This window comes from Candoia aspera, chromosome 2, assembly GCF_035149785.1.
Source record: "Candoia aspera isolate rCanAsp1 chromosome 2, rCanAsp1.hap2, whole genome shotgun sequence".
Taxonomy (NCBI): Eukaryota; Metazoa; Chordata; class Lepidosauria; order Squamata; family Boidae; genus Candoia; species Candoia aspera.
In genome coordinates, this window is record NC_086154.1 from 114311451 (window position 1) to 114336804 (window position 25354).

Genomic DNA, 25354 nt, shown 5'->3' on the forward strand with positions numbered 1-25354 from the left:
CTTCTCTAGAAAACAAAACATACTTGTTATCCTTAACTTCAAATGAAGTTTTTTGTGAAAAATAAGTTGTTAACAATTGTGTGCTTAAGACCAAACAGATTAAAAGTATTTGAGTAACCATAGTTAAGAATTCTACTACCTCCACTATATTGTGTACTGGAATCCAAAATAGCATCTGCTGGTAAAATGTACATAGGAAGTTGATGTATAACAAATCAGACTATTATTCCATCAAAACCAGTATTGTTGATACTGTCTAGATACTGCAAAAAAGTCCTTGTTATTAGATTTATACACCCCCTTCCCTTAGAAGTTGAAGTGACAGACAAAACATTCCTTCTTCCAGTGGGGTAAGCTGCTCTGAGAAAGGGCGACTGGGCCAAAATTGTCCAGTGAGCTTCCATGACTCAGGGTGGACTTGACCCTAGGTTTCCTGGCCCTAGTGCAACATTTGAACTATGAATGAAGAATCTTAAGAGCCAACACTAAGCTAATTCAGAGCACACACAGACACAAAAAACCATGGTTCATTAAATACATGTGACCCCAGGGACCGACTGGCAGTGGTTCTCCAGGGTTTACACTGGAGCTTTTTCCAGCCATAACAAGATGCCAGGGGGCCAACTACATGCTCTGCTCCTGAGCTAGTCTCTCCACTGAAGCAACCTGAAGTGATCAAACTTCTCCTAAATTGTATCACAGTTCTGTTGAACCTAATTCAAAGGTTGTTTCCAAACCTCCATTTTCTTCCATGTCTTCGAGGGCAGTATTTTTTAAAATTAATGCCAGTGTCTACATGATTTCTCCAAAAGTATCTATCCTGGTCAAGCATTGGGCAAGTAGAGGGTGGGATTTAATATTCACATAGTAGAAGGAGCAAGGCATTAGATAAATTAGATTAAGTGGCATGGGAGTAACTCTCAGCTAGTGCTCCACTTGGAGGGGGGGTTGTCATTGTGGAATTTCAGCACAATAAGCACCCCCAAAACACATACAATACCAGCTTTTAAAAAAAAGCATGCGTTGGATGCAGCTATCAACCCAGCTAAACGTATTTTTAAGCTTTTTTTTAATAATGTAACAATGGTTGCATTTATCTCTTTGGCTAATACTACAGCTGGCAAGACTTCTGAAAACGGGGTGTCTGAGTTCATCTCCTTAGACCATCAAAAAGTCACCTCTCTCACTCACCAGACTTGTTAGCAGAAAATCACAAGAGACTGACTGACAGACTGAACAAACAAGACACATACACAAAACATTCCTTTATTGCACCATGAACCGTTGCTACAATGAGGGCTGTTGCATTAAACCCCAGTACGAGGTGCAAAGTGTGCCCATATTCAGGGTATCTACATATCGGGAGAAGACTGTAAAACAGAAGACCCTGCTCCCCTCAGAGAGATAAGAGGCTCAGAGTCTCCCTCATCAAAGAAGAAAATTCTAATTGTTAGCCCAAAATAGATGCAAGGGCCAAAGTTGGTAACAGTTTTTATGTGTTATGCAGTGGAAAGAATTAAGAGTTTTCAAGCTTCACACACCATCTGTGAATAGAGAAAATGGGTGCCAATGCTGAAAAGGCAAATGGGTGGACAACAGAGAGATGCAAGAATGCATGGGGTGCACATGGACTGCCCCTCAAAAGTGATCATGCAGAATTGGCATATGACAGATGAAATATGTCTGCCTTAGGGAGAGCCATCAACTTCATTGGTAGACAACAACAGGTGCAAAGGAACCCTTTTTCCCGGGTGGCATAATATCCCATTAAAAAGTTTCTCACAGGCAACTAGTGTTTCTTTTCAACTGGGCAAGAAACAAATTTTGCCTTAGTGCTAAAGCAGCAATGATTCAGTCAGCCTCTTTCGAACACTAATCTGTTGTATGAATCTGATCTTCTAGGACACAGCTTCTGCCTATCAAATTGTGCAATAATGCCCACCAGAAATTAATTAGCACAAGGGCAGAAGAATGAAAAATAGCAAAGATAGGCGTGTACTTGAATATTCAAATGCTCCACTTCAAGAGTTCCCAGTTTAGGATATGCAAGGATTTTTGTTTAAAGTAAAAGGACCCTCAAATGTTCAGTTGCAGTTTATACATCTAAAATTGTAAGATTCCAGCAATAAATAAATTGCTTCCAACATCCTTGGCAATGTACATTTGATGAAATCATGTTTATTAAGGGCAGGCCAATCTGACCACCAGCTTTTCTTGCTGTACAGAACTCGGTTCCAAGGATTCTCTGCAGCAAGAATAGATTGTGGAAAAGATGTTTGTGGTGGTGAGAATTTATGCTCATCTGAAAGGCTGAAACAAGGGACAGGTCATGCATGAGTAAAGAAAAGTCATACAAATTACACTCATAATGACAGATCTGGTAAGGGGGGAAAGGACAAATGCCAATTCAGGCAATACTCCTAGAAACCGGGCAGAGTTCTCAGTTTTCTTCAACTTCTCCTGGCAGGAAAGGCTATGGAGGGCACCACAGCTCGCCAAGCCTGGATTTCTAGGTGTGGAGCAGCAAAGGGTTTCATCTCCAAGGGCTGACTACCCTGCCACCACTCCTGATCCACATCCACAGTTACCCTCGGACAGTGCCCTTCCCAGGCACGGCATCTTGCAGCACCCCTGATGTAGTAAGGTCAAGAGCCTGCTTTCTTCAGAGGCTGTAGAGAAGCGATGCCACATCCCAGCACTCTGAATGGCAGCACCCTACTCAAGGCAAGAAGAAAACCTTCTCCCCAGAAGTGGCAACTGGTGACTGTTGACAATATGATTCTGGTCACTTGAAGCTCCACGGTGCAGAAGTTGGCCACAGCACTTCTTCAGCCAAGACTCATCTGTTAGGTTGAAATGGAAACAAGATTAAAAATGCAGCAAAAATCCTCATCCTTGCAGAATCAAGATGACATGACAGCTTTAAACCAAGGAGGGAAAAGAATGGCAGGATTAGCATGAAGTGATTTCCCATCATCACTCACATTCCCTAATTTCAGACAGCCAAAATGCACCTTCTATATCGAGGATAATGAAGAAAAAAAGTGTCACATCTGACAACTGCAGTTTAGCTGTATCCAGTCATACACATGTCAAAGCCCAGGACAACGTTTATACTGTCTAGCACATACCTAAGGCATTTCTGCTTGGGCAATTTATCAGTGCCGTGCAGAGACCTCCATCTGAAGAGGACATGGGTGTGCGTGTAACACCTGTCAGGAAAGCCTTAAACTAAATGCCTATTTTCCCAGAATCATCTATCAATTCTGAAGCATGGCTAAACAGGTGTGTGCATTCATGCAAGCTCCAAGTCATATTCTGCCCTTTGAATACAAATTTCTGCACAACCCAACAATGTAAACATTGGTTTGAAGAATACATAGCATTTTTACCCATCATAGACACCAGCTACCCTTCCTCCCATAATAGCAGGCCATTTGCCTACTCCAGCTTAGCAATTCTATACAAAATAACCATCATCAACATCATCATCATCATCATCATCATCATCATCATCCCATCTTTCGCCAACAGGGTGCTCATTTTATTTACCTTTCAAAGCCGATAGCTCAGGCTAGCTACTTTAGCTGGATGTGTCACAGCCCAGAAGTTACGCCTGCTTTGCAATTTTTGGAAGACATTGTAGTTTCTCCTTCGCTCACGCTTGAACTTCTTACTTTTTTTCACCTATGAATAAGAAGAACACGCTTTATTGCCTAATTCCTAATACCGAAGCTGTGACATAGAAAGGAATTAACCTACAGAAATACAAAATAGCTGTAGAGTGGACAATGGGTTTTTGTAAGAGCTTGGTTTTAAAACAAAAACTGAATTTGCCACAAATATTTTCAAGCCTTCACTTCCTCTTAAAACCAAAGTGCTCTTGAACATCTATCAAGCATACCTAGTTTTTAAAGACTTCTTTACTGTATTGAAGAGCCATGGGAGAAAATATCTGAGAAGTTGAAGGATCAAAATGTATTACAATGGGCTTCTGACTGAATCCAAAATCTAACATATCCACAGGCTCCATAGCTTTATCTTCCACTCTTTCCCTGTGTTCACCAACTACCTGAACTCTGTAATATGCCTAGTTACTTTTCCACTGGATGGAGAAATTCTTATTTCTAGACTAAATAACAACACTTTCTGCTACAGAAAGTGTGGACACTGACCTTCCCACCTCTCAGTTTAAACCCTGTTTAAACAAATGCCCACAGGACAGGATGGAAACCATCAAATAAAAAATCTTGCCAGCCTGGCTTGGGCAGAGGCAGAGAAAAATAAACTGTCTCTCATATTAAAGCAGAATGTAACTTTGTACACACATGGTCTGCATGATCAAAAGTCTGGATTATATTCTTTGACTTATATTACTGCTTTATTTCCTGACCAAAATCCATTGCAATAGCAATCCTCCATGTTATCAAAAACATGGATTTCAAAATGGGAAATGCTGAAACTCAGTCCAAATTGAGGAGTTGGCTCACACAAAATGGCTCCGTACCTTTCCGCTGTCAAACTCCTCATCCCAGTCATCAAGGATGGTCTGCTTCTGGGACCATACAGCATCACGCACAGCATCCTGGCTGACAGCAGATGCTTCACCATCCCATGTTAAAACTGTGGATGAAACAGCACAGCTGAGAGCGGCAGCATCCAACCTCATTATTTCAGCTTACGATGGATTCCTTATTTCCACCCTGAAGAATCAAGCAAGCATCTATTTTCAGAAGTACAGGTGGGGAAACAGGAACACCTTACATTCAGAGGTCTCCATCATAAACCTCAGGAGGTTTTCGCAGAATAACAGATCTATTTTTGCTTTCTTTCATTACAGAAATATCAGTCCTTGATGGTTTAGGATGGCAAGAACCATTCCAAACTTACACACTGCCGACTTGAAGAAAGAGAAACCAGATAGGAATTTTGCATGATCTGGAATTTTAATACATCCTAAATCCTATTCCAAAGCCTTTTCTTAGCTTCCTAAGATTCCACAATACAATTCTGATGGAAGAAGTTAGAAAGCTGAATCAGATGTAAGGTCATAGATTTTCAGATGTTATATTTTACTGATGGGTATCAAAATCTGGTAGAGAATTCAGAGCCTCCAAGGTCAAGAGTTGATCACATTACATTATTATTTTCCAAACTGTAACTTTCCTTATTTATACAGGTGGTCCTCATTTAACAACCACTTGTTCAACAACTGTTCGAACTTAACAATGGTGCTGAACAAGTAGTAGTTATGACTGGTCCTCATACTTAGGTCAGTTGCAGCATCCCCACGGTCACATGACCACGATTTTCTACCCTCTTTGCCAGCTTCCTACAAGCAAAGTCAGTGGGGAAGCCAGCAGGAGGTCGCAAATGGTGACCACATGATGTCCTTGCTTGATGACCCACAGTAATTTGCTTAATGACAGCAACAGGAAGTGCCAGAATTTCCAACACTAAGCAGCATGGTCATGTGACATTGCGCTTTACGACCATGTCACCTAGCAACAGAAATTCCAGTCCCAATTGCCATCATTAACTGAAGACTACCTGTAAATGCGTTGCCCACTTTTTTCCATTACCTTAATCAGAAAGTGAAGTACAAGACATACAATAAATAACTGTACAGCAATGAGCATGCAGCAGTACACACTCAGTAAGAGCTTGGGAGAACATGCATGTTCCCAGTGAGAAAGGCTGCCAAGTCCTGGCAAAAGCTGCAACTGGAGAGGGAGGGAATTCCAGATGTACTGAGTATACCTTGCTTTCCATAAGCTTTATCCAAAGAATCCTTCAGTAGCTCCTGAACTACATCAGCTGGTCCACATTCATGCTGCATAATTTCCTTCTTTGGGCTCAGGATATTGAGGGAGGACTTGTCCCTATGTCTGAGCTGGCTGCCCCAAGCCAATGCTGTTGTGAGAAGAGAAAGGTGAATAGCATATTGATCTAAGAGATGTATGTGCAAACCTGGTCTTTCCTGCAGGGTTAGCAAAGCAAGTAGGATATCCATACATGTTCCTCTAGGGCAGTACAATCTTAATGACTGGAATGACAGGCAAATTCCTCACTTGAGATTTCAAGGTGAACACATACAAGACATTAGCACATACTGAAGTATTCCAGTTCTGCCAATTATTCTTCATTGCACTAAATGCCTCGCAAAACAGTAACTTTTAATTCCAGCATTTACAGCCAGAATCTATCACCAAATCCATTCCTTTTCAGAATATCTGTGCATGTGTGTATGTAGGGGGGGGAGAGGCTGTTTGCTAGTTTTTCATCTGCCTTCATTCAAATAAGCAATGTGGCTTATCCAGGAACAGATGCCTGATCTGTTAAATCCCCAAATGAGGTTGGTTATAAACACTGTGGACACAAACAGATCTTGATGAAACTATCTTGGTGCTAATACTATGCACTGGTGCTAATACATGCTTCTGTTTTAATTTGGATGTACAGACATTGCTTCAGCAATTATTTCTGAATAATTGATACAATGGATTCTATTTACAATTCTGCTTGAGTGCAGCAAGTGGAAGGTCATCTAAACCACATCAAGGAAGCAACAAGACTACTTCAGGTGGGGATATGGGATGAACACGTATCTCCACTATCCAGATTCTGGCCTCCCTTGCTTCCCCCTACCCAATCAACCTTGATGCAGATGCACTGCCAACCTGGGGGGCTGTCTCTGGCTGAAGAAAGGCCATTCTCATTTAGTTCTTCTTGGGGGCTACTGACTTCAGCCACAGGACAATGCGGTTTCTCTCTTTGCTTATGTTTGTGGCGCTCACTCTCTCCAGAAGAAGCGCTCTTGTCTGAACTGGGGGAAGGCAATTGCTTCTTCTTCTTCCTCTTCTTCTTTGTTCTACAGGACCTTATTTCAGGTGGAGGAGGGCAGCTGCACATAATAAATAAAAGTAAGTGATTTCTTTACATTGAAAGAGTTGGGGAGAAGGTTAAAAAGCCAAAAACTCTTTAAACCAGCAGTAACAGGGAGACATACTTTTTAAAAATCTAGATATGCAAGCAACGGGGGGAAAGGGAAGAAAATACTTAGCTCTTTCTCTGTGAGTCTTCCTAGGTGTCCCACTCAGAGGGAAAGCAAGGTTACGCTGTTGCAGTGAGAGGAAAAGACCATGCTCCACTATTGTGGCAACCACCTTTTCTTAAGAAATTGACAAGCAGCGCAACTGTCACTTTATTGGTCAGGTAAAGCCTTGACTTGAGACAACCAGCCAAGCAAATGCTTACCGGTTCACAGGGGACAACAAAGATGAGCAGTCTTCCACCCTCTGCTGCAGCCTTTTCTTCTTCTTCTTCTTCTTCTTCTTCTTTTTCTTTTTCTTGTGGATGGAACTACTTTGACTTGCAGCTAATGCCCTGTAGTCTCCAGCCCTTCTCTCCTCCTCTCCCTTCCTAGTCATCACCAAGTTGGCTTCCTGTGCAGGGAAGGGCACCATGCTGCCATTTCCCTCCAGTTGCCTCCTCTTGCTAGGAGGACTAGAGAGCCAAGTCCCCTCACCGTTGAAATCTTTCATGTTCCGGCTACTGTGGTCATCCTGCTCTTCCACTAGGGAGCTATGCTTCCTTTTCTTCTTCTTACTGCTGACAACAAATGGCTCTTTGCTGTTGTCTGGATAAGAGAGGTGTGGTGCCACTGTGGGCACAACAGGTGATGGAAGAGGGGTGGCAGCAGAGAGGCAGCATGATTTGAAGCTGGATGAGGGCATGAAGTCGACAAAGGTACTGTCAGCTGTTTGTGGTGGTGCTGAAGATTTGGAAGCAGGTGAGAGCATCCTAGAGAATCACATAAACAAAGTTAAGACCCAGCAGATTCTGAAGCTCTGGAAATATTTAGAGAACTTCTTTGCTGTCTCAGTTCTCTAAAGGTCAGTGCCAACAATCCCACTAATTTAATGTACAAACATCCCTTACATCACCTAGACAGACTGGCATTACCACATATCTGGTTGCTTCCAAGTGCAGATTGGAATTACATTTTTCCCTTTTCCAAAAGATACAAGTACCAGTTTGGATCACAATTATCCCAATTTCAGAACTGGATGTATCAAAGATTTCACACTTCAGTTCCCATCCAAAGAGAATCACACACTGGGCACAGATGCAGCATTGTCAAAACTAACATACTTCCAAGCATAGAGATTTCCCAATTACAGAATTTCTATTCCCTTATTTTACTGCCAAATCTGAAGGCACTATGTGATGTGACAATGGCTGGGTTCACACCTCATGCTGGACTTTAAAGTGGCTTGCAAGGTTGTGACTTAAGTGTGATGTGTTAACTATGTAACTGTGGCTTATTTCCCAAATCACCGCAACGAACCAAGGTTTATGTAAACACTAATTTATTCTTCTCATGACTATACATCTGAAGATATTACATAGTCCACAAGAATAGTGGTGTTCTGAGGTAGGACGGGAATGAAATGTTGCTGTCCCACATTACTTCTTGTTTATGTCCTATGTGACTGAAAGGCATTTCTCTACAATATTTTCTATCATTCTGTTAATCCACTTGTGCCCATTGCCCTAGAATGCTGCTTTTTTTGTGTTGAACATCCAGCTAAGATGCACTACTTCTTAAACAAAACATGCAAATTCCGTTACCTTTTGCTAAATAAGCTGATCTACACCATTTGCTAACAGAGTTTACTTGAAAAAAAAATGTTGTAGCATGGGAAGCATTTACTAATGAGCAACACAACTACATTTTGTTTCTAGAGGCTAAACTATCCCTAAAAGTATCTTTATCTCTAGAAAGCTTAGATAATGTGCTGATCAGCTCACAGGTCAATTACTGGACACTAATAAAAGCTTTCAGGGGATGGGGGAGACAGAGCTTACTGATATTAGGTTATCCAACTAGAATCCATTCTCAGGCATCATCTCTAGCTGTGCCAAGGACCTTCACCTCCCTGGACACAATTCTCAGTCCCAGAACATGGATTAAAAAAAGCACCTGAACCAATCAGGTTCCTCTGAGCTAGTAGGCTTTAGCCCAGAAATCCTTAGGCAAAGCACCAGAGGGATTAGAGGAAAGACCTTAACTAGCAAAAGGCCTTATTGAGGAAAAGGATTAAATACTGCCAGCATCAATATTCCAGCGGCACGTGGACCACTTAGGCAGGTTGTCCTGCCCAGAAACCCAACTGTGCATAGCTTACCTGGGTTGGATGAGTGCTGCGGCGCAGACGAATTGGGTGGTATATGTGGCAGCTGGGGGGGAATGGGGCGGTGCCCGATGCTCACTGCCGCTCACTTTCCGCAGGGTGTTGCTGCCCTGTAGTTATCGACATAAATAAAAACTTGGTGGTCTAAAAGGAGGTTTCCATGACCCCAGGGACAGCGGGTGGCATAAGAAGAGAGGGTGGGGACAAAACAAAGAGAGGTAGGGGTGGGAGGAGGGGAAGAAGAATCAGAAAAGTGTTTGTGGTTAGAAACAGAGGGAAAACAAGGAAGGACATGTCAAAAGACAGAAGACGTGTTAGAATAAATACTGGGCCACTGACACCTTCCCATTTCCCAGGACATGCTAGGCCTTACTCCCAAAGGTCACACCCCTGCCCAGCTGCCTTGTTCTGGCCCAGGGCTGCAGAAGGATGTCTCTTCACAAGCAACCTCATTTACTTGCAGATCCAGCAGGGTGGACAGACTGAGGATCAGGAACACAGGCAGCTCACAAAGCCAAGAGGGCCTTCCTCAAAACCCTACCCCATCACATGGCAATTCTCACCATGACCAAAGGGGGAATCTACATTTTTATCATCAATATTTCAGTCAGTTAATATCATCTTAACTGTTCAATTAATTCCATTTTAGATTTTTGCCCTAGTCCTGCCCACTTCTTGCAATGCAGCCCTTGGCTGCTATTCAAATGGCCTAGTGTAGCCCTTGGCCCCCAAAAAAGGTTCTACATCTTACTCTTAATAGCCAAGAGGAGGAGGAGGAAGAGGGGAAGCCAACTCAACACAAGTTCCACCCCAAGGCCATGGAAAAACAGGTTTTGCTACAGAGTACAAAGCATACAATTTACTTCCAGCGAATGCTGTCTAGTGTACTGGGGCATTGCAAGCTGGCTAGATGAGGTATCCTTTTGGTTACTACCAGCATACAGGTGCCCCTGAGCATACAGCACCTCTGCTAGATAGAAAGGTCATCTGGCTTTCCTTCATCAAGCTTTCACCTTTCTCACCACCATTTCTCCCCCAACTTGGAGAACTGTGAAATCAATTCCTTCCCCCAAACGCACCTTCCTGGCAGAAAGTGCCAGTTTCTTTGCAGGTGGGGGCGACATGGTACTTCCCAACTCCAGATTGGTCAAATTAGCCAACAACGGTGATTTTAGCTTGGCAAACTTGGAGTCCTCAGAAGCATGTTTCCCAGACACACAATCCGTTTCCTGAGAGGAAGAGTAGCCATCAGCTCCTACTGTGGCCTGAGAAAGTCCCTTAATTGGCTTATGAGCTGGACTGGAGGAGGAGGAGCTGCTAGAAGATGATGATGAAGATGCCAAGGATGAGTCCTTGCTTGGTAACTCTGTAACTTCCTCACGCACTTTGGCTTCAGAGGATCCTCCAGAGCTGCCTGACAGCTGCAAAGATGCCGCCAAGTTCTTATCTCCCCAGGAGCTCTGCCTGGCCATCTCCAGCTTAGCACTGTCAGCCTGGCCAAAGTCCTGAGAAGTTTTGAGAGACAAGGGAGGCTGCTTCTTGGATCTCTTGCTTAAGTCATCCAAGAAAGCAGGCTTACTGGGGAGTTTAGGAGATGAGAACCCAATGGCAGGTATGAGCTTGGGAAGAGGAGGAGGAAGTATCCCATTCTGAGATTTGTTGCTGGAAACAAAGGTGTTGCGGGAAACAGGAACACCAGATTCCTCCGTCTCTGAAGCCTTCTTAAGATGAGTTGCATCTTGTCTCTATGGAGAAGACAGACAGAAGTGCTGGATCAATACAGGGATCTACTGTATCTGCATTGCCATCTGCATAATAGGCTACCCACATACACACATACTGTACCTGGAAGATGAGAAGCTGACTATAACTCTGGTGGTCTTGCCAAATGAAGTAAGACAGCTGTTGTATACATTATCCCAGCCATTGTAAGATTTCCCCCCACCTCCACTTGATCTACTGAAAAGGAGCTAAATGTAATTACTGCTTATTACAATGAAAGCCTGCTGTCTCTGCACAAGTTCTCACAATAAACTGGTGCAGCCAGCACCCAGGTCTGAGAAGTTAAAGGCAGAACAAGATTTCTACTGTCTGGGGGCAAAGCTTCAGCATACTTACTCAATTAACTTAATAGCTATGCTATGGATTTCTCTTAACTGGCCCAGAAATTGACTGCTTGGAGGCAAATTTTCCCACCCATTTTTTCCTCTCTTAAGTTCACACAGCCACATTAGACCAACTTTGGAGTGTGGCTGTGGTGTGCCACTCACTTTGCTTATCAGTGGTGACGCAAAGGTGCCATTAGTTACACTTTTCTTCAAGTGATCAGAGGCGATGTTTGTTCGGCTGGGCACTGAGCAATTGGTTTTGGAGACAAGTCCTTCAGGATTCTTCCTGGTGCTTGGGATCCTTAAAGAAAATTGTATTATTTCATTAAATTAATTTTTTCATAAATTTGCCTGGTCCTATGCCTTTCTGCTTTAAACATTAACATTTCCCTGAAGCAAGTTCAGAAGGAATGAGGGTAAGTATTTAAAGACTGGAAAGCGGTGAGCCACTGGCCCAAGTCAGCATTTAATCGCTATGTATTTGTCCTGATTACCAGGAAACACACTGAGACAATGACTTGGTCTCTAATATTTATTAGTAGTACTTAACAAGAATCCTAACAAACTGAGGAAGCGTGGGAAAACCCAGCCATATAAACCCCAAAGGTTAAGGCGGTCCCGATCTGTGTCTCTTTGAATGGCTGAACAGTTCCTCAGTGCTACGCATGCGCTTGACAGTCTGGGTGGGAGCCCCCTGCTCGCCATCCTTACTCATGACAGTATTCTGTACACAGCATTCTATGTAGTAGAGTTCTGACGACTATTAAACTCGAGGACCTGGGACTGAGGATGTCCACAGAAACACAGGAAGCTGCCTAACTCCAAGTCAACCCAATGATGTAATCTGGCTCTGTACTGTCTACATCAGGTTTCTCAGCCAGGGTTCCATGGCACCCTAGGGTTCCACAAGAGGTCACTAAGTATACCCTGGGAGATCACAGTTTATTTAAAAAATTATTTCAAATTCCAGCAACTTCCATTAAAGAGGTAAGTTTCATTCTTTATTTTTAGTTTAAGAACATTATTAATACACATGAAACAAATACGATAATTTTGTAACTTCTGGCCTATATTTGAGCCCAAATGTGCAGGGGTTCCCCGAGGCCTGAAAAATATTTCAAGAGTTCCTCCAGGGTCAGAAGGGTGAAAAAGGCTGGTCTACATCAACTGGCAGCAAATCAGAGATGGAGTCTTTTCCATCTCTGCCTGAAGATGCTGGGGACTGAACCCAGAACTTTTTTTTTCACAGCAAGCATGTGCACTAACCGTGAGATATGGCCCTTCCCCAATGGAAAGGATGGCTGTATGCTATGATACAATAAACACATTTCCCAATAATTAACCAAGCCGGCTCAGCTCATGAGCAGGACAAAGAGATGCTTGCCACTCAGGCTTCCTGCCCAGCCATCCAGACTTGCAAGGGCATCAACTAGGTTATCCCCAGTATTAATATTATTGTATCTGTTACCTGCTTTTTGTTACATAATAATCCAGAGGTAGGACACAACACAATAAAGTCCTGTCAAATTTCACCAGCTTTTAAAAGAGCATAAAACAAGAAAGCACAAAACAAGAAGGACCTAGAAGACAGCAGCTCAGATTCAACTTAAAAGGTTTGGTAAACAAGTTCATTATCATTTGTTGCTTACAAGACTCAGGGAGGGAATCTCATGATTGGGTGGTATGTATCACAAATGTGGTATACAGCAAACCACTCCCTTGGTTTGCTGTATAATCTAGCAAACCTATCCCATCCAAGAGGGCACCAACAACTCCATTTCCAAAAATGGATTTCTGTTCCTTGCTGCCCACTTGATCAGCAAAAGTATCAGGGGTGACAGCTGGAACACCCAAAGGGAAAGCAGGAGAACTGTGTGGGCAAGAGGTACCACAAGCATCTCACTTACCTAAGATAGAAGAGTACATAGGCCTGTTGGTTGAGAACAACCTTGATGTTGCTTGAATGTACCAGAGAATCATTCATCTGGTACCACTGCCCATTACTAGCCTAAATATATGAAGCAGAAAGAATAATTGGTCACTGTCCCCTAGCACAGATAGTGAGTGGCGGTGTCATCATTATCACCAAAAAATGATTACATACAGGTATTCGTTTATTAGTACCAGCAAGCCATGGAAGTCAGCCTAAGTACAGCAATGTCTAAACAGCAATACTGGAAATTAGTCCAAATGAGTGGATAATGTCACACCGAATCCTAATATACTTTGGTGTCTAACTGATTAATGTTATTAGACTTAAGACATAAGGGCAATCACTGTCTGGAGTGAGCTCAACCATTCTTATGATGTCACATCACTTCCAGTAATCTGTAGCTTGGACATCTCAGAGAATTCCTGAATCACAGATTCTGCAATAACTGAGAAAGTTCACAGATGGATCACAAGACACAGAAATATTATGTGTGGACATTAAGAATATCAGCAGGAAAACAAAGTAAAACAGTTTTGGTGGTACAGGGCAATTTTGTGAACTTCTCAAAAGGCACTGCTCACAAGGCATGGATATAAAACCTCTCCCCCAGGACTAAAGCACACTGCCCCACTGTCACTCACCACCCAGCATGTCAACGAAGACCCACCTTGACATAGCAGTAGTAATGCCCTGCATGGCAGCTGTATCCCGAATGCACAAGCACAGCATAGAGGCCATACATGACTGGGTCACCACTGCTCTGTGACATGTAGGGACGAATATTCAGGAATTCAGGGTAACCTACGTCCTACAACAGAAAGAGTACTTAAGAATTTGTTCCACCTTCTTAGGTGAACATATAGGCATAAAGAGCATCAGCTTTACCAGGCACAAGTCAGTGATCTACAGACTGAATTAGAAGACTATCCAATAGAGTGACACCCACTCTTAACAAGGTCAGAGATACTGGCCACTTCGACTCACCCAAGCCCCCTTTCTGAGAAGGGACCACCACCCCTTTTCTGATCACCTTGGTAATCTTGCCCCCACTGAAGTTGGCAAAGCGCTTGAGCGAGATGGTAAGGACATTGGAGGCCCGGTGGACAGTGAAACGCTTGGTGGCTGGAACTTTCTTCTTGCACCTGTGTGGAAGGGAAATGAGATGAGTTCTATAGCTGCTCAAAACATGGAGCACTTGTTGCAGGATTTTGGAGGGAAACACAAAGCCATTCCCTAAACGTCCATCCTCAATAGAGGGTGCAGCTACCGGACTGCTGATAGCAGAGGCAAGTTTGAAGTATCTCAGGAAGGGCAGCTTCCTGTCTCTCAGTCTGCCATGTTAGGCCACCCCAAAGGAAGAGTAGTTTTAAAAACTCATCTGCTTCCATTACTATACTCTCACCAAATTTAAGGCAACCCTCCCATTTTAAAGACAAATTATTTGAGGAAAAACTGGTCTGCCTTCTAGACAAAATGTAGTATTCTCATATGCACTGGATAGTTTCTAAATATTCAGGAAAGTGATTGGCTTCAAGTCTTAAGTGGTTATACCAAATGTAAAAAAGCTTATCAAAATTCCACTTCTACTCAATTATTTCCCCATGCCCCCTATCCCTGCCAACTGACTACTTTATAAATGATTAGGTGGAGTGATCTTACTCTTCCCCATTTCTTTACAAATGCTATCTTCTCAGCTTACACTATCTTCTAGCTAAGAAGATAGCATAAGGTGAAAAGACAGCGTTCTCAAGTCACGTGGAAGAAACATCGCCAGAGAAGCTGGGTCTGAAAAGGACTCAAAAAGGCAGGCAGCTGCTTCTGCTTCTCCTGCGGGGGCTGAGTGAAAAAGGCAAAGGTAGGTGCGGGGAACTGGGAGAGGAGGCAGCTGGGTGAAGGAATGCAGGCTGGGGAGGGTGGAGCTTGCTATTGGCAGCCTCGCACTTGCACAGGTGGGCTTCCTGTCCCCAAGGAAGGTTGCGGGGATTCCAAAAGGGCAGAGATGGGGGGAGATGGGGGGGGGAGGTTGGAGCACCCCCACAGTCGTAAATGCGGGTGGGCTGCCAAGTGCCCAAATTTTGATCACGTGACTGCGGGGGCGCTGCAACAGTCGTAATTTCGGGCACCAGTCCTAAGGCCATTTTTCTCAGCACCATCATAATTTTGAATGGTCACTGAACGAATGGTTGTTAAGTAAAGACTACCTGTACTTCCACTCTATAAACAAACTTTTCTTTCTGTATGTATGTATGTGTGTGGGTGTGTACAGGTAGTCCTCAGTTAACAACCATTCGTTCAGCGACCATTCAAAGTTTCAATGGTGCTGAATGAGGAGACTTACAGCCAGGCCTCAAAGTTGCACCTGTTCCAGTGTCCCCAGAGTCAGGTGATCATGATTCAGGCACTTGGCAACTGGCTCACAATTACAACAGTTGCAGCATCCTGCAGTCACTTGATTGCCATTTGCAACCTTCATTGCTGGTTTCCAACAAGCAAAGTCAACGGGGAAGCTGGCAGGTGGTCGCAAATAGTGATCATGTGACCGCAGGACACTGCGACCATATGGGATTCACCTAACAACTGCAACTGGAACTGCCAGAACTGCTGACCTAAGTCATCAAAGTCACATGACACTGTGCTTTATGACCGTGTTGCTTAGTGACGGAGTTCCTGGTCCCAATAATCGTTAAGCAAAGACTACCTGTATGTGTAATTATGTGAGGGGAAATGGTTTATACACAGAACAAAGAAATCAAGAGGGAAGCCAAGGAAAAAAAGTAACTCACTTGGCACACATGTAGGCATTCTCCCCACTCAAGACATCGGCCTTTACAAATAACTCTAATGCCCGTACAATGTTGGCTGCCTGCTGTAATAGAGAGAGAGAAGAGGGAAATTGAAAGAAGCTTCTGCTTGAGCCACACAGAGGTTCAGAACAGAGCAAAGCAACCTTTTTCTCCCTGAGGCCATCTCTAGTGCTGGGGCCCAAAGATATGTCTGTGAACATATACATTCATACACACAGGCACACAAACACACAGACACACAAACCTACCCCCCAGCAGGCTCTCTCCTCTTTGCCTGCCCCCTCTTCCTCATCAATGTTGCAGCCACTACTGAGTAGTAACATAGTACGGCATTCTTTACAGGCATTCCGGATCTAAATGAGGGGAATAAGCCTGAAAAGCAAGCTGGGCAGAAGGATTAGACTCTTCCAGAAGTGGCTGTGCCCTAGCCACTTCCTCCTACTCGCATTTTTTTATTTTTTTATTTATTTATTATCCCACCTTTATTATTTTTATAACTAACTCAAGGCGGTGAACCTACTTAATACTCCTTCCTCTTCCTGTTTTCCCCAAAACAACAACCCTGTGAGGTGGGTGGGGCTGAGAGAGAGGGACTGGCCCAAGGCCACCCAGCCGGCTTTCGTGCCTAAGGCGGGACTAGAACTCTCAGTCGCCTGGTTTCTAGCCCGTTGCCTTAACCACTAGACCACTAGACTTTTACTCCTTTTTACACGGAACAGCCGCCCTCCTTCTAAAAAGGCCATGAGCTTTAAGGTGTGGTATGGTTGGAACAGCTGCCTATGACATATATCTACCCCATGGTCTAGAACGATTCAAAAGGTGGCCTTCAATACTTCATTATTAGTACAACTGACTAGATGATACCTTCCTTTTAAGCTGGATTTTTAAAAAAGAAAACAAAAGAAGTAAGTAACACTGGCATACCCTGATTTCCAAAGCCACATCCAGGTACGGGTCATAAGTATCTGAAACACTCTTGCACATGGAGCACTTCACTGCAAAGAAAGCAGAACAGTTGCTTGCCTGTTCTTCATGGTCACCGCTGCCTGCCAATGTCACGTTTCAAATTGGGATAGACGAGGCAGTGATGCTTCAGTCTCTGCGTCTAGCAAAACCAGCACTGAAATCAGCTAAGCACCCAGATGCCTAATATCCCCTTTATAGCCTTGATAGAGGCCAAAAGCTAGAAGGAAATGTTTACGCCACTGTTTCTCAACCTTGGCCACTTCAGATGTGTGGACTTCAACTCGCAGAATTCCCCAGCCAGCCTTGCTGGCTAGGGGATTCTGGGAGTTGAAGTCCACACATCTGAAAGTGGCCAAGGTTGAGAAACACTGGTCTACACTGCCTGGAGAGCAGCCAGAAGTCATTTGGACCTGTAGAGGTATAACTGGGCAATGAAGAGAGCTTTGGGATTGCCATATTACCAACAGGCTTAGCCAAAATTTAAAACTCCAGTAACATGGCAAGGGAACCTCCCAGCACACCCTCATCTGAGTCCTTGCTATGCTGTGCTCACCACGAGATCGGAGGTAGCCGCCAAAGATCTGGTGGACCAATGTGGTAGCCTGAGTCTGACGATCCAACCTGAAAAGAAAAGCAACAGAGTGACAAGGTTTCAGAAATGCTTTCATGTAAAGCAGGGGTCCCCAAACTCTTCAGCTCAATCCCTTCATGAAGTTTCAGATAGTTTATTGATCCCCAAACATTTATTATATGAAAATAATTTAATAAATGCTACTTTAATCAATGGAGAGCCAGTTTGGTGTTGTGGTAAAAGCCTCAGGCTAGAAACGGGAGATTGAGAGTTCTAGTCCCAACTTAGGCACAAAACCAACTGGGTGACCCCGGGCCAGTCACTCTCTCTCAGCCCTAGGAAGAAGGCAATGGCAACCATTTCTGAAAAACCTTGCCAAGAAAATTGCAGGGACTGGTCCAGGCAGTCTCTGAGAATCAGACACGATTGAACAGATTTTAAAAAAACTTTAATAAATAGTACTATGAATAACAACAACAACAACAACGGACAGTCCCATTGATCTTTGGGGGTCAATACTGATCACTTTGGAGAACCCTGATTTAAACAGAACGGCCTAAACAAGGGTAGGGAATCTTGCTACTCTACAATTCCCAGCAACAGTAAGTAGCATGACCTATAATGAGGTATGAGGGGAGCTGTAGCTCAACAATATCTGATAAAATGCAGATTCTGATAAAATGCGGATTCTGATAAAATGAAGATCCTCCACTTATGAGTTAAACACAAGCAATCAAAACCACCAGGCATGAATTTCCTCCTTTCAACAGTAAAGAATACATGCAACTCCAGGTTAAACTGATAGTTTTTTTATGTTCTCTGAGCTTGGTTTTTCTCCTCAGATGTTTTTGTTACCAGGGCACTGATGATGTTACCTAACTTGACAATGAAATGTCTGCAGGAAAACAACCAAGCTCAGAGAACACCAAGAACCCAACATTTCTTCCTTTGATAGGATTTCTTGCTTTAATACTTAGGTCCATAGTAAGGAAAGGCAGACCTATTAACTGCTGCTCATGTAGAGTGCATTTTCCCCCTTGCCCATATTTGAGAAAGCTCATGCTTCACTAAGCAGATTTAATGAGAGGACAAGATTGAAAGATCAGTTCCACCCAGTGTTCTCTCTCAAGCACATAGCAAGTGAGCTGGTTTTTCATACTTAGTGTAACCGTTGAGGCAGGCCTTTTGCATGGCATCAATGGTGTAGCGCAAGAACTCATGAGCATCCTCCTGACTACCAAAACGAAAGTGCCGTGCAATCTCTGCCAAAGGAGATAAAAAAGAACATCTTACATCCCTCAAAACAGTGCCAGAAACAGATATCATTACTGACCCAGCATGGAAGTTCACAAGTTGTTCCACATAAATTGACCACCACAAAAACCAAATTCTCCGCCTAGTATGCCTAAGAAAAATGTTGATGAGTAAAACAGTATTTTTAAGTTTCACCCTTACAACTTTAGAGATGTGTCTAGTTACATCTTGAAGAATCCAGGAAAAGAGCATCTCTGGTCCATGACTTTTACATTGATGGCTTCCATGTCTTAAAGCTCCTCCTTGCAACCATGAGATCTAGATATTTTGCTTTTTCAAAAAGCCAGCACTCACACATGCAAGCACTCAGGCTATGTCAACACCTCAAAAGGATCACTGATCCCTTGCCCTGTGTCAACTGGTTAGGTAGACCATCATTTTATATCAGTATTCCAACTCACTGCTTACTTTTAAGATCTCTGATGAAGGACACTGGTTTGATGGCATTGCCACTATTGGCAAAAGCCTGGATCATGTGATTCTGCATTATGCACATCATGCAGAAGCCTCCCTGGTGACCTGGAACAGAAGAAAGCACAATTAGCTATTTTCATCAGTAGCTGCTCACACACAAACTATACATCTTCCATTGTTATCACCTTCTTCTGCTAGAAGCAAAGTATCTTTAGGAATTTCTCCATAGCTGGCACCAAGAAACCCTCACTTTACCAAAACAGATTGCCCATTCAATTCTGATCAAATCTATATGGCAGTCAATTAACCAATCAATCTATTTTGACTCTCTTCTTTTCCTTTTTATTTCTCTTTTATTTGCTGGCCATAATAAATAAAATTGATTGATTGCATGGACAGTTTAATAACCTCCCAAACCTCTCTGACTCCATCACAAGCTTCTCTGCCACATACCTGTAAAACTCCTCAATGCAACACTTCCCACTGAGCAGCAGAGACGGGCAAACACTACCTGAACAATGAGAAAAATTTCTAAAGCATGTGCATTAAGCTGCTGGGCACCTTCTGAGTGCAAAATTATCCTTGCTGCCATCCAAATAGCTAATTTGATTTTTTTAAAAAACACCAAAGCTGCCATCTACCTATCCCTACCTGGTCATATACATTCACTCTCCCAACTAAGAGTCAGTACCACTAGTAAGGATGGGATGGTGTAGTAAGGAAAGCAATTCTTATGTAACCCAACAGCTGGCTCAGGACCTTCACAACTGTTAGCATAGCCTGCCAGGCTCCCATCACAAGGATTTCTACAGTGAAAAGCAGCTGCTGGCTGGAATGCAATACAGCACATGTGGGCTAACCCTGGATTTACTGTACTCACCCCTCCCTTACCCCACATGCCAAGAAAAGCCCACCCATTAAGCTCACACAGCACCGCAACCCCATTATTGCACTTGGGTTCAAGGTAACTCTTTGTCACAACAAGCATTGCTCCTAGATTTCAGTCACAGGAACCCCAGGGCCCAATAACGAGACATATCCAAGTTCTAAGCAAAAAGAACAAAATGCAACAGTATCTAATGCCACAGCTGAACTCCACTATAAAACCTTTTCTTAAGAGAAAACTACTTAAGACACTTTCTAATGTCTTAAATACAGTGAGATGCTTCTCATGTAAGATAGTTTGTTAAAGTATAACCTAGTGTTTGATTTTGGAAAAATCCTAATGTTTTCCCAAGTACACTATCAGAATAGAGGAATCAGAAATTTGTAATGATAAATAAATTAAAGTGTAATTAGAAAAGTAAGCACCATTTGAGGGGGAAAAAAGGGAATTTCACATAAACTGGGCAGAATTATAGAAGAATAGAAAGGTTCTATTTGAAAGATTCTTATATAAGATTTTGGAGTAATAATATCATCAGCATCAGCATCCGAACAACACTTCTGAATGGCCAAATATTTTTATATTCATGATCTTGCTGTGATCCTCATTACAATCCTGTAAGATGAAAGGGCATGACCTCTTCCCACACTGCATGGAAGGCTAACCCCAATTGGAGGTAGTTTGCCCATGGGATTGGTGAGATGGTGGCAGAAGCAAAAATTGGACCGGACATAATCTCCTAGTTTTGGGTACTGTAACTGCCTGCATCAATGCTCTAAAAGCAATAATGGGGATGGGAAAGGAGTAGCTTACCAGAAGCAGCCTTGAATCCCCTCCAATTTCCACAAGACACACCAGAAGATATATGCCAACAATGTTGTACATATTTACCCTCCAGATGCCTCACTCCCTGACCATTCACCTTCCCAGGGCTGCTCTGCCAGCCATTATGCTTCTATTTTTAAGAACTCCACCTTTCACAGGCCTTGGAAAGTGAAACAGGTCATTCCTATAGCCTTTGCTCTAAGGAGGAAAGAGGTATGACTGAGTGGAGGCATACAGCACTGCAAAACACTGCACAACCTCAGCCACGCACTCACAATTGCGGCTGTGCTCCTTGGAAAGCAGGTAATTTGCCAGAGGTGGGGTGTACGTCAGACACTGCAGAGTGGAGTTGAGGAAGCAGGTGTTGCCCAGGTTGTGGAGACCAGCTCCCACACGGTACACCCGCTCCCATTTTAGAGAGAGTCGCTCCAGAGGGAAGAGGATCTTCTGTGGAGCTGGCACCCCATCACTTCCCAGCATGTGCTCATTACCTGTCAGAAGAAGAAGGAGAAGGCAGCAAGTCAAAAGCAAAACGAAAACTCATTCTCCAAAGGACAAGTAGAACAAATGAGGCACCTTGCTTTCGGAGGGGTCCCTCTTCAGAGCTCTTGTGCCGACTGAAGCCGTCTGCCCTCGGGTTCAGCAAAACGTACTTGCTCTTGAGGCTCTCCAACTGGTAGGAGAAGTTTTTGGAGGCTGGCTCAAATTCAATCTTTTGCAGCAAAATCTTCTTGGCAGAAGCTGCCAACAGCTTACCCAGCTCAACATCATCAGCAGAGTCTTTCCGCCCAGGCTTTAGGGCTTCTTTTAATTTGTCCACTATCGGCATGGTGCATCACTGGGTAGAGACAACGGCTGCCATTCTAGCAAGGGAACCTCACTCCGCAAAACTGCAAAAAAAGGCCATTCAACCTCAAAATCAAATGCCTCAAGCAGAGCCCTCTTTTCTCCGTACTGTAGTGAAATCCACCCCAAGAATATGTAATTGCAGCAATCAGATAGTTTTTCTTTCTGTACTCCTACCTCTATGCTGCTCCCTATGTCACTCATCTTCCTGTGCTGTGTATAGATTATAAGTATTGGGCAGGTACCTTTTCTAAAGTGCCATGAACTTTATGATGCTTTAGAAATCACAATCACCATGAGTTTAATTTCCACAACATAGCTTCTGTTAAAAAATCTAAAACCAGTCTACCTTAATAATCAGGAAAATTCAAAGCATATCCATAAATCCAGATTTTCCAACTGTGGATTTCAAATAGAAATTTGTGGGAGCAATAAATATGTCCTATCTCCTAACGTACAGGAGTAATGTTCCCTTGACAGACTAGAAATACACTTATTTGAAAGGCAGGATGGGAAAAAAAAAACAAAGTAAAATACTTTTCACATTCTGAAAAGCCCAACATTTTAAATACATTCTTAAGCATTTTAATGTATCCTTTAGCATCGCATATCTCCTGGATCAAAATTCTCTACTCCTCAATAAATAGATTTTTTTTCTAGAAACCAAACAAAGGATTAGACTATATAATAGTTTTTGCTGTATATGAGGGCTCTAGATGCATACTCACATTGCTTTGCAACTAACTGGAAATTAGCTTGTAAGTGATGCATTTCTGTTTTCTGAAGTGACCATGCTCTGGAACGTACAATTCACATTACAGCCTTTAATGAGGTTTGAAAATTGCCTAGTCCTTAGACAGACAAATTAGCAGCCACAGCAAGAAATATAAATAGCATAAATAAATAAAAAGGCTCACACTATTATCTGATTACTTCCTGGATTGCCTTGAAGTTTGATTGGCAACAGTTTAACAGTTAAGAAACCCCAAGGGTCTCTACTTGTAGAACATTAAAACACTGCCGCCAGGCTGAATAGAAGAACTGTATCTTTCTTATAAATACAATAGACCTTGCTGAAGAATAAACTCATACTCTGTTTTTGAAGAAAAGAGGTTCACATCATGCCTCTGGTTTTCAGGAACCAAGGATTCTCCAGGGGCTATTAAGATGGCTGTATGCATGGAATGCTATCACACACATATTCAGGCAGGCTATTATCTGGGCATGAGCACCCCCCTAAAGTAAACAGCTTCAGGAAAGTTTCCTCAGTCTATCTTGCTAGCAAATTTGCCACTCACACTTACAGAACACAGGGGGATCACACTTATCTAACACAACGGTCTTCCACACCTGCGGGCCCTCTAGATGTGTCAGATTAAGTCTCATAATTCCTGGCTAATGGGGAATTGAAGGACAGCACACCTGGAGGGCACCAGGTTGGAGCGGTTTGCACTTCATATGCAAAACAAATCCCACCCGCTTGGCAAGTAGCAGCATCTAACCCAGCAGCCAAGGACACACAAGGTGCAGATGCTAAGGATGCGTGGGGAGTTGGGGGGCAGTGCTGCTGGTCCATTCTTGAACCTGAGAGCCTGTCAGCAGAACTGAATCATCTGGAGAAGAGTGTCACTGGGTGCCTGAAAGCGAGCTTCTCAAGTGCAGACTCACAAAGGTGTTCTGTCCGAGATGAGGCGGGGGCGGGTCTTCCTGTGAGATAACAGGCCAAAAGGAACCCAGCGTTTATCAACAGACATTACTCCAAGGGGGTCAAGAGGTTTACAGGTCAGAAAGGAGAGGAAACAGCAGAAATACCGCCGTTCTAAGGGGGAAAATACTTCCTCTACCTTCCGATTTGTTTATCAAGACAAGACAAACCTTTCCTTCTCTCGTCCTCTCTCCTTCCCCAATTCCCTTTCTTTGCAAAGAGCGCGCGCGTACTAGACCCAGCGGCTATGTTCCGACAGTTTGGGGTGAGCACGAACAGTCCCCAACTATACACGCTGTTCTCTCCACCCCAGAAATCCTTGGCTGAGGTTAATCTGGCAGCCCCGGCGAATTCCAAGGCGCTCCAGAACCTCCGGCGTTCGTGCAAGGACACCTACATGCGTCGCCTTCCTGAGACGGTCCAGGCAGGGCCTGCGCTCACAGCGGAGTCTCCTCCTCGGCACGGCCCCGATTCACCGGGTGAGCCACTGGAATCCGACCAGAAGTCGCTCGCCCTGGCGCCGGGGCCATCTGTTCAAGCAGCCGCGGCCAAGAGGAAGCCGAACAAGGGCGGCACAGAAGTAACCGCGGTTCCGAAAGGGGGAGAAGGGAACCGGGGGAAGAGTCACCCAGCCAGGCGCTCAGACTCCCGATCGATCGCTCTCCGCGAGCAGCCAACACCCCGTGGCCCAAGCCGTCTCCATTGCACTGGCCCCCTCGCTAGCCCAGCGCTCCTCCTCCGTTCTCACCCCGGCCTTTCACTCACCATCCGGGACTGCTCACCAGGTCCCTGCGCTCCTACCGCGTGTGCGCATATACAACACGTGTCCAACGCCGCGCAAAGGAACGAGGAGAGCGCAGCTGCTAGGCCGCGAGGCCGGGCCCAATCCGCCTCCTGACGGGGCGGGGAAACGAAGGAGCCCAGCCCGTCCTGCTCTGACGCAAGGCAGCGCGTCTGCCCGTTCGCACGTTTCCGGAAGGCAGCGCCGCCTGGCTCCGTCTTCTTTGGCCGGAGCAAGTCTTGCTGGTCTGCAGCAGAGCCCGCTCTGTCCCTGCACCCCGTCGTTCTGCTGCTCTTTCGAATAAAAGTTGCTGCTTGGCCGACTGACTGGCTGACTGTTCAGCAAAGCTGGAAAGAGGAGGCGCGGCGCGGGCCGTGCCGGCCACTCCCGAGGCGGCTCGGGGATCCAGAAGCCATGGTCCCGCACGGAGCGGATCGCAGCTCCTACCACGACGATCCCGCTTAAGTGACCGCGCGGAGCATTGCTCGGAGGATCCGTCATGAGGATTTTAGCCGACACGGGGCGGATGGTTGCACTTTGAAGCCCAAGTTTATTCTGTGCAATTTTATTCCCAGATACCCAAATCGGGAGGGCTGACGAGGTGGGGGGTGAGCTAAATCGATTTCTAAATATTTATGATGGAGAAGAAAATTAGTCCTAGAGAAGGTAAATTTAAACTTGGGGGAATTAAATTTAGACTTGTGAATGAGGAAAGTGAACATTCAAACCTTCTTAGCGTTCCAATGGAACGCTAACTCCGTATGATATGTAGAGAGCTTCGACTAGAAATGAGCATCTTTAGTTAGGGCTACTGTATCTGAGCTGTGAGAACCCGGACGACTTCCCCACGACAGGCAGATTTTTTTTCTGTACCTCTCTGCTGCCGTCTAGTGGTCATTCCAGTAGTGGCTCTTGTTCGGATTTTAAAAAAAATTGGTTGCCTTCAAGTCAGTGTTGACTCCGGCCGGCTACCTGGCCAAGTCTCTGCAGTTTTCTTGGCAAGG

General features: G+C 44.2%; 1 protein-coding gene across 5 annotated transcripts; it reads right to left on the bottom strand.

Annotated features, from left to right (window-relative positions):
- Window positions 1-1250: 1250 nt before the first annotated feature.
- USP36 (ubiquitin specific peptidase 36) lies at window positions 1251-24457 on the bottom strand. 5 transcript variants are annotated; one of them, XM_063293332.1, is made up of 20 exons: window positions 24335-24457; window positions 21595-21908; window positions 21294-21509; window positions 19302-19412; window positions 18739-18841; window positions 17562-17629; window positions 16967-17037; window positions 16022-16101; window positions 14269-14380; window positions 13906-14046; window positions 13213-13313; window positions 11468-11606; window positions 10277-10942; window positions 9192-9307; window positions 7258-7803; window positions 6681-6904; window positions 5761-5913; window positions 4508-4623; window positions 3553-3687; window positions 1251-2843 (listed from the first exon to the last, which is right to left on the bottom strand). In XM_063293332.1, exons 2-19 carry the CDS (start codon window positions 21845-21847, stop codon window positions 3556-3558), a joined length of 3348 nt encoding a protein of 1115 aa, XP_063149402.1. In that variant the 5' UTR covers window positions 21848-21908; window positions 24335-24457; the 3' UTR covers window positions 1251-2843; window positions 3553-3555. The 5 variants fall into 5 exon arrangements, with proteins under 5 accessions (XP_063149402.1, XP_063149403.1, XP_063149400.1 ...); XM_063293333.1 differs by having other exon boundaries at window positions 6798-6904; window positions 16022-16104; XM_063293330.1 differs by having other exon boundaries at window positions 16022-16104.
- Window positions 24458-25354: the final 897 nt, after the last annotated feature.

What these genes read in the sequence shown, in the direction of transcription:
- USP36 (XM_063293330.1), bottom strand. Translation starts at nt 21,847, where the DNA reads ATGCCGATAGTGGACAAATTAAAAGAAGCCCTAAAGCCTGGGCGGAAA. An exon ending in ATGTGGCTTTGGAAATCAGG is followed by an intron (nt 16,105 to 16,966) that starts GTATGCCAGTGT and finishes TCTCTATTACAG; the next exon opens with CAGGCAGCCAACATTGTACG. An exon ending in ATTACTACTGCTATGTCAAG is followed by an intron (nt 13,314 to 13,905) that starts GTGGGTCTTCGT and finishes TCATATATTTAG; the next exon opens with GCTAGTAATGGGCAGTGGTA.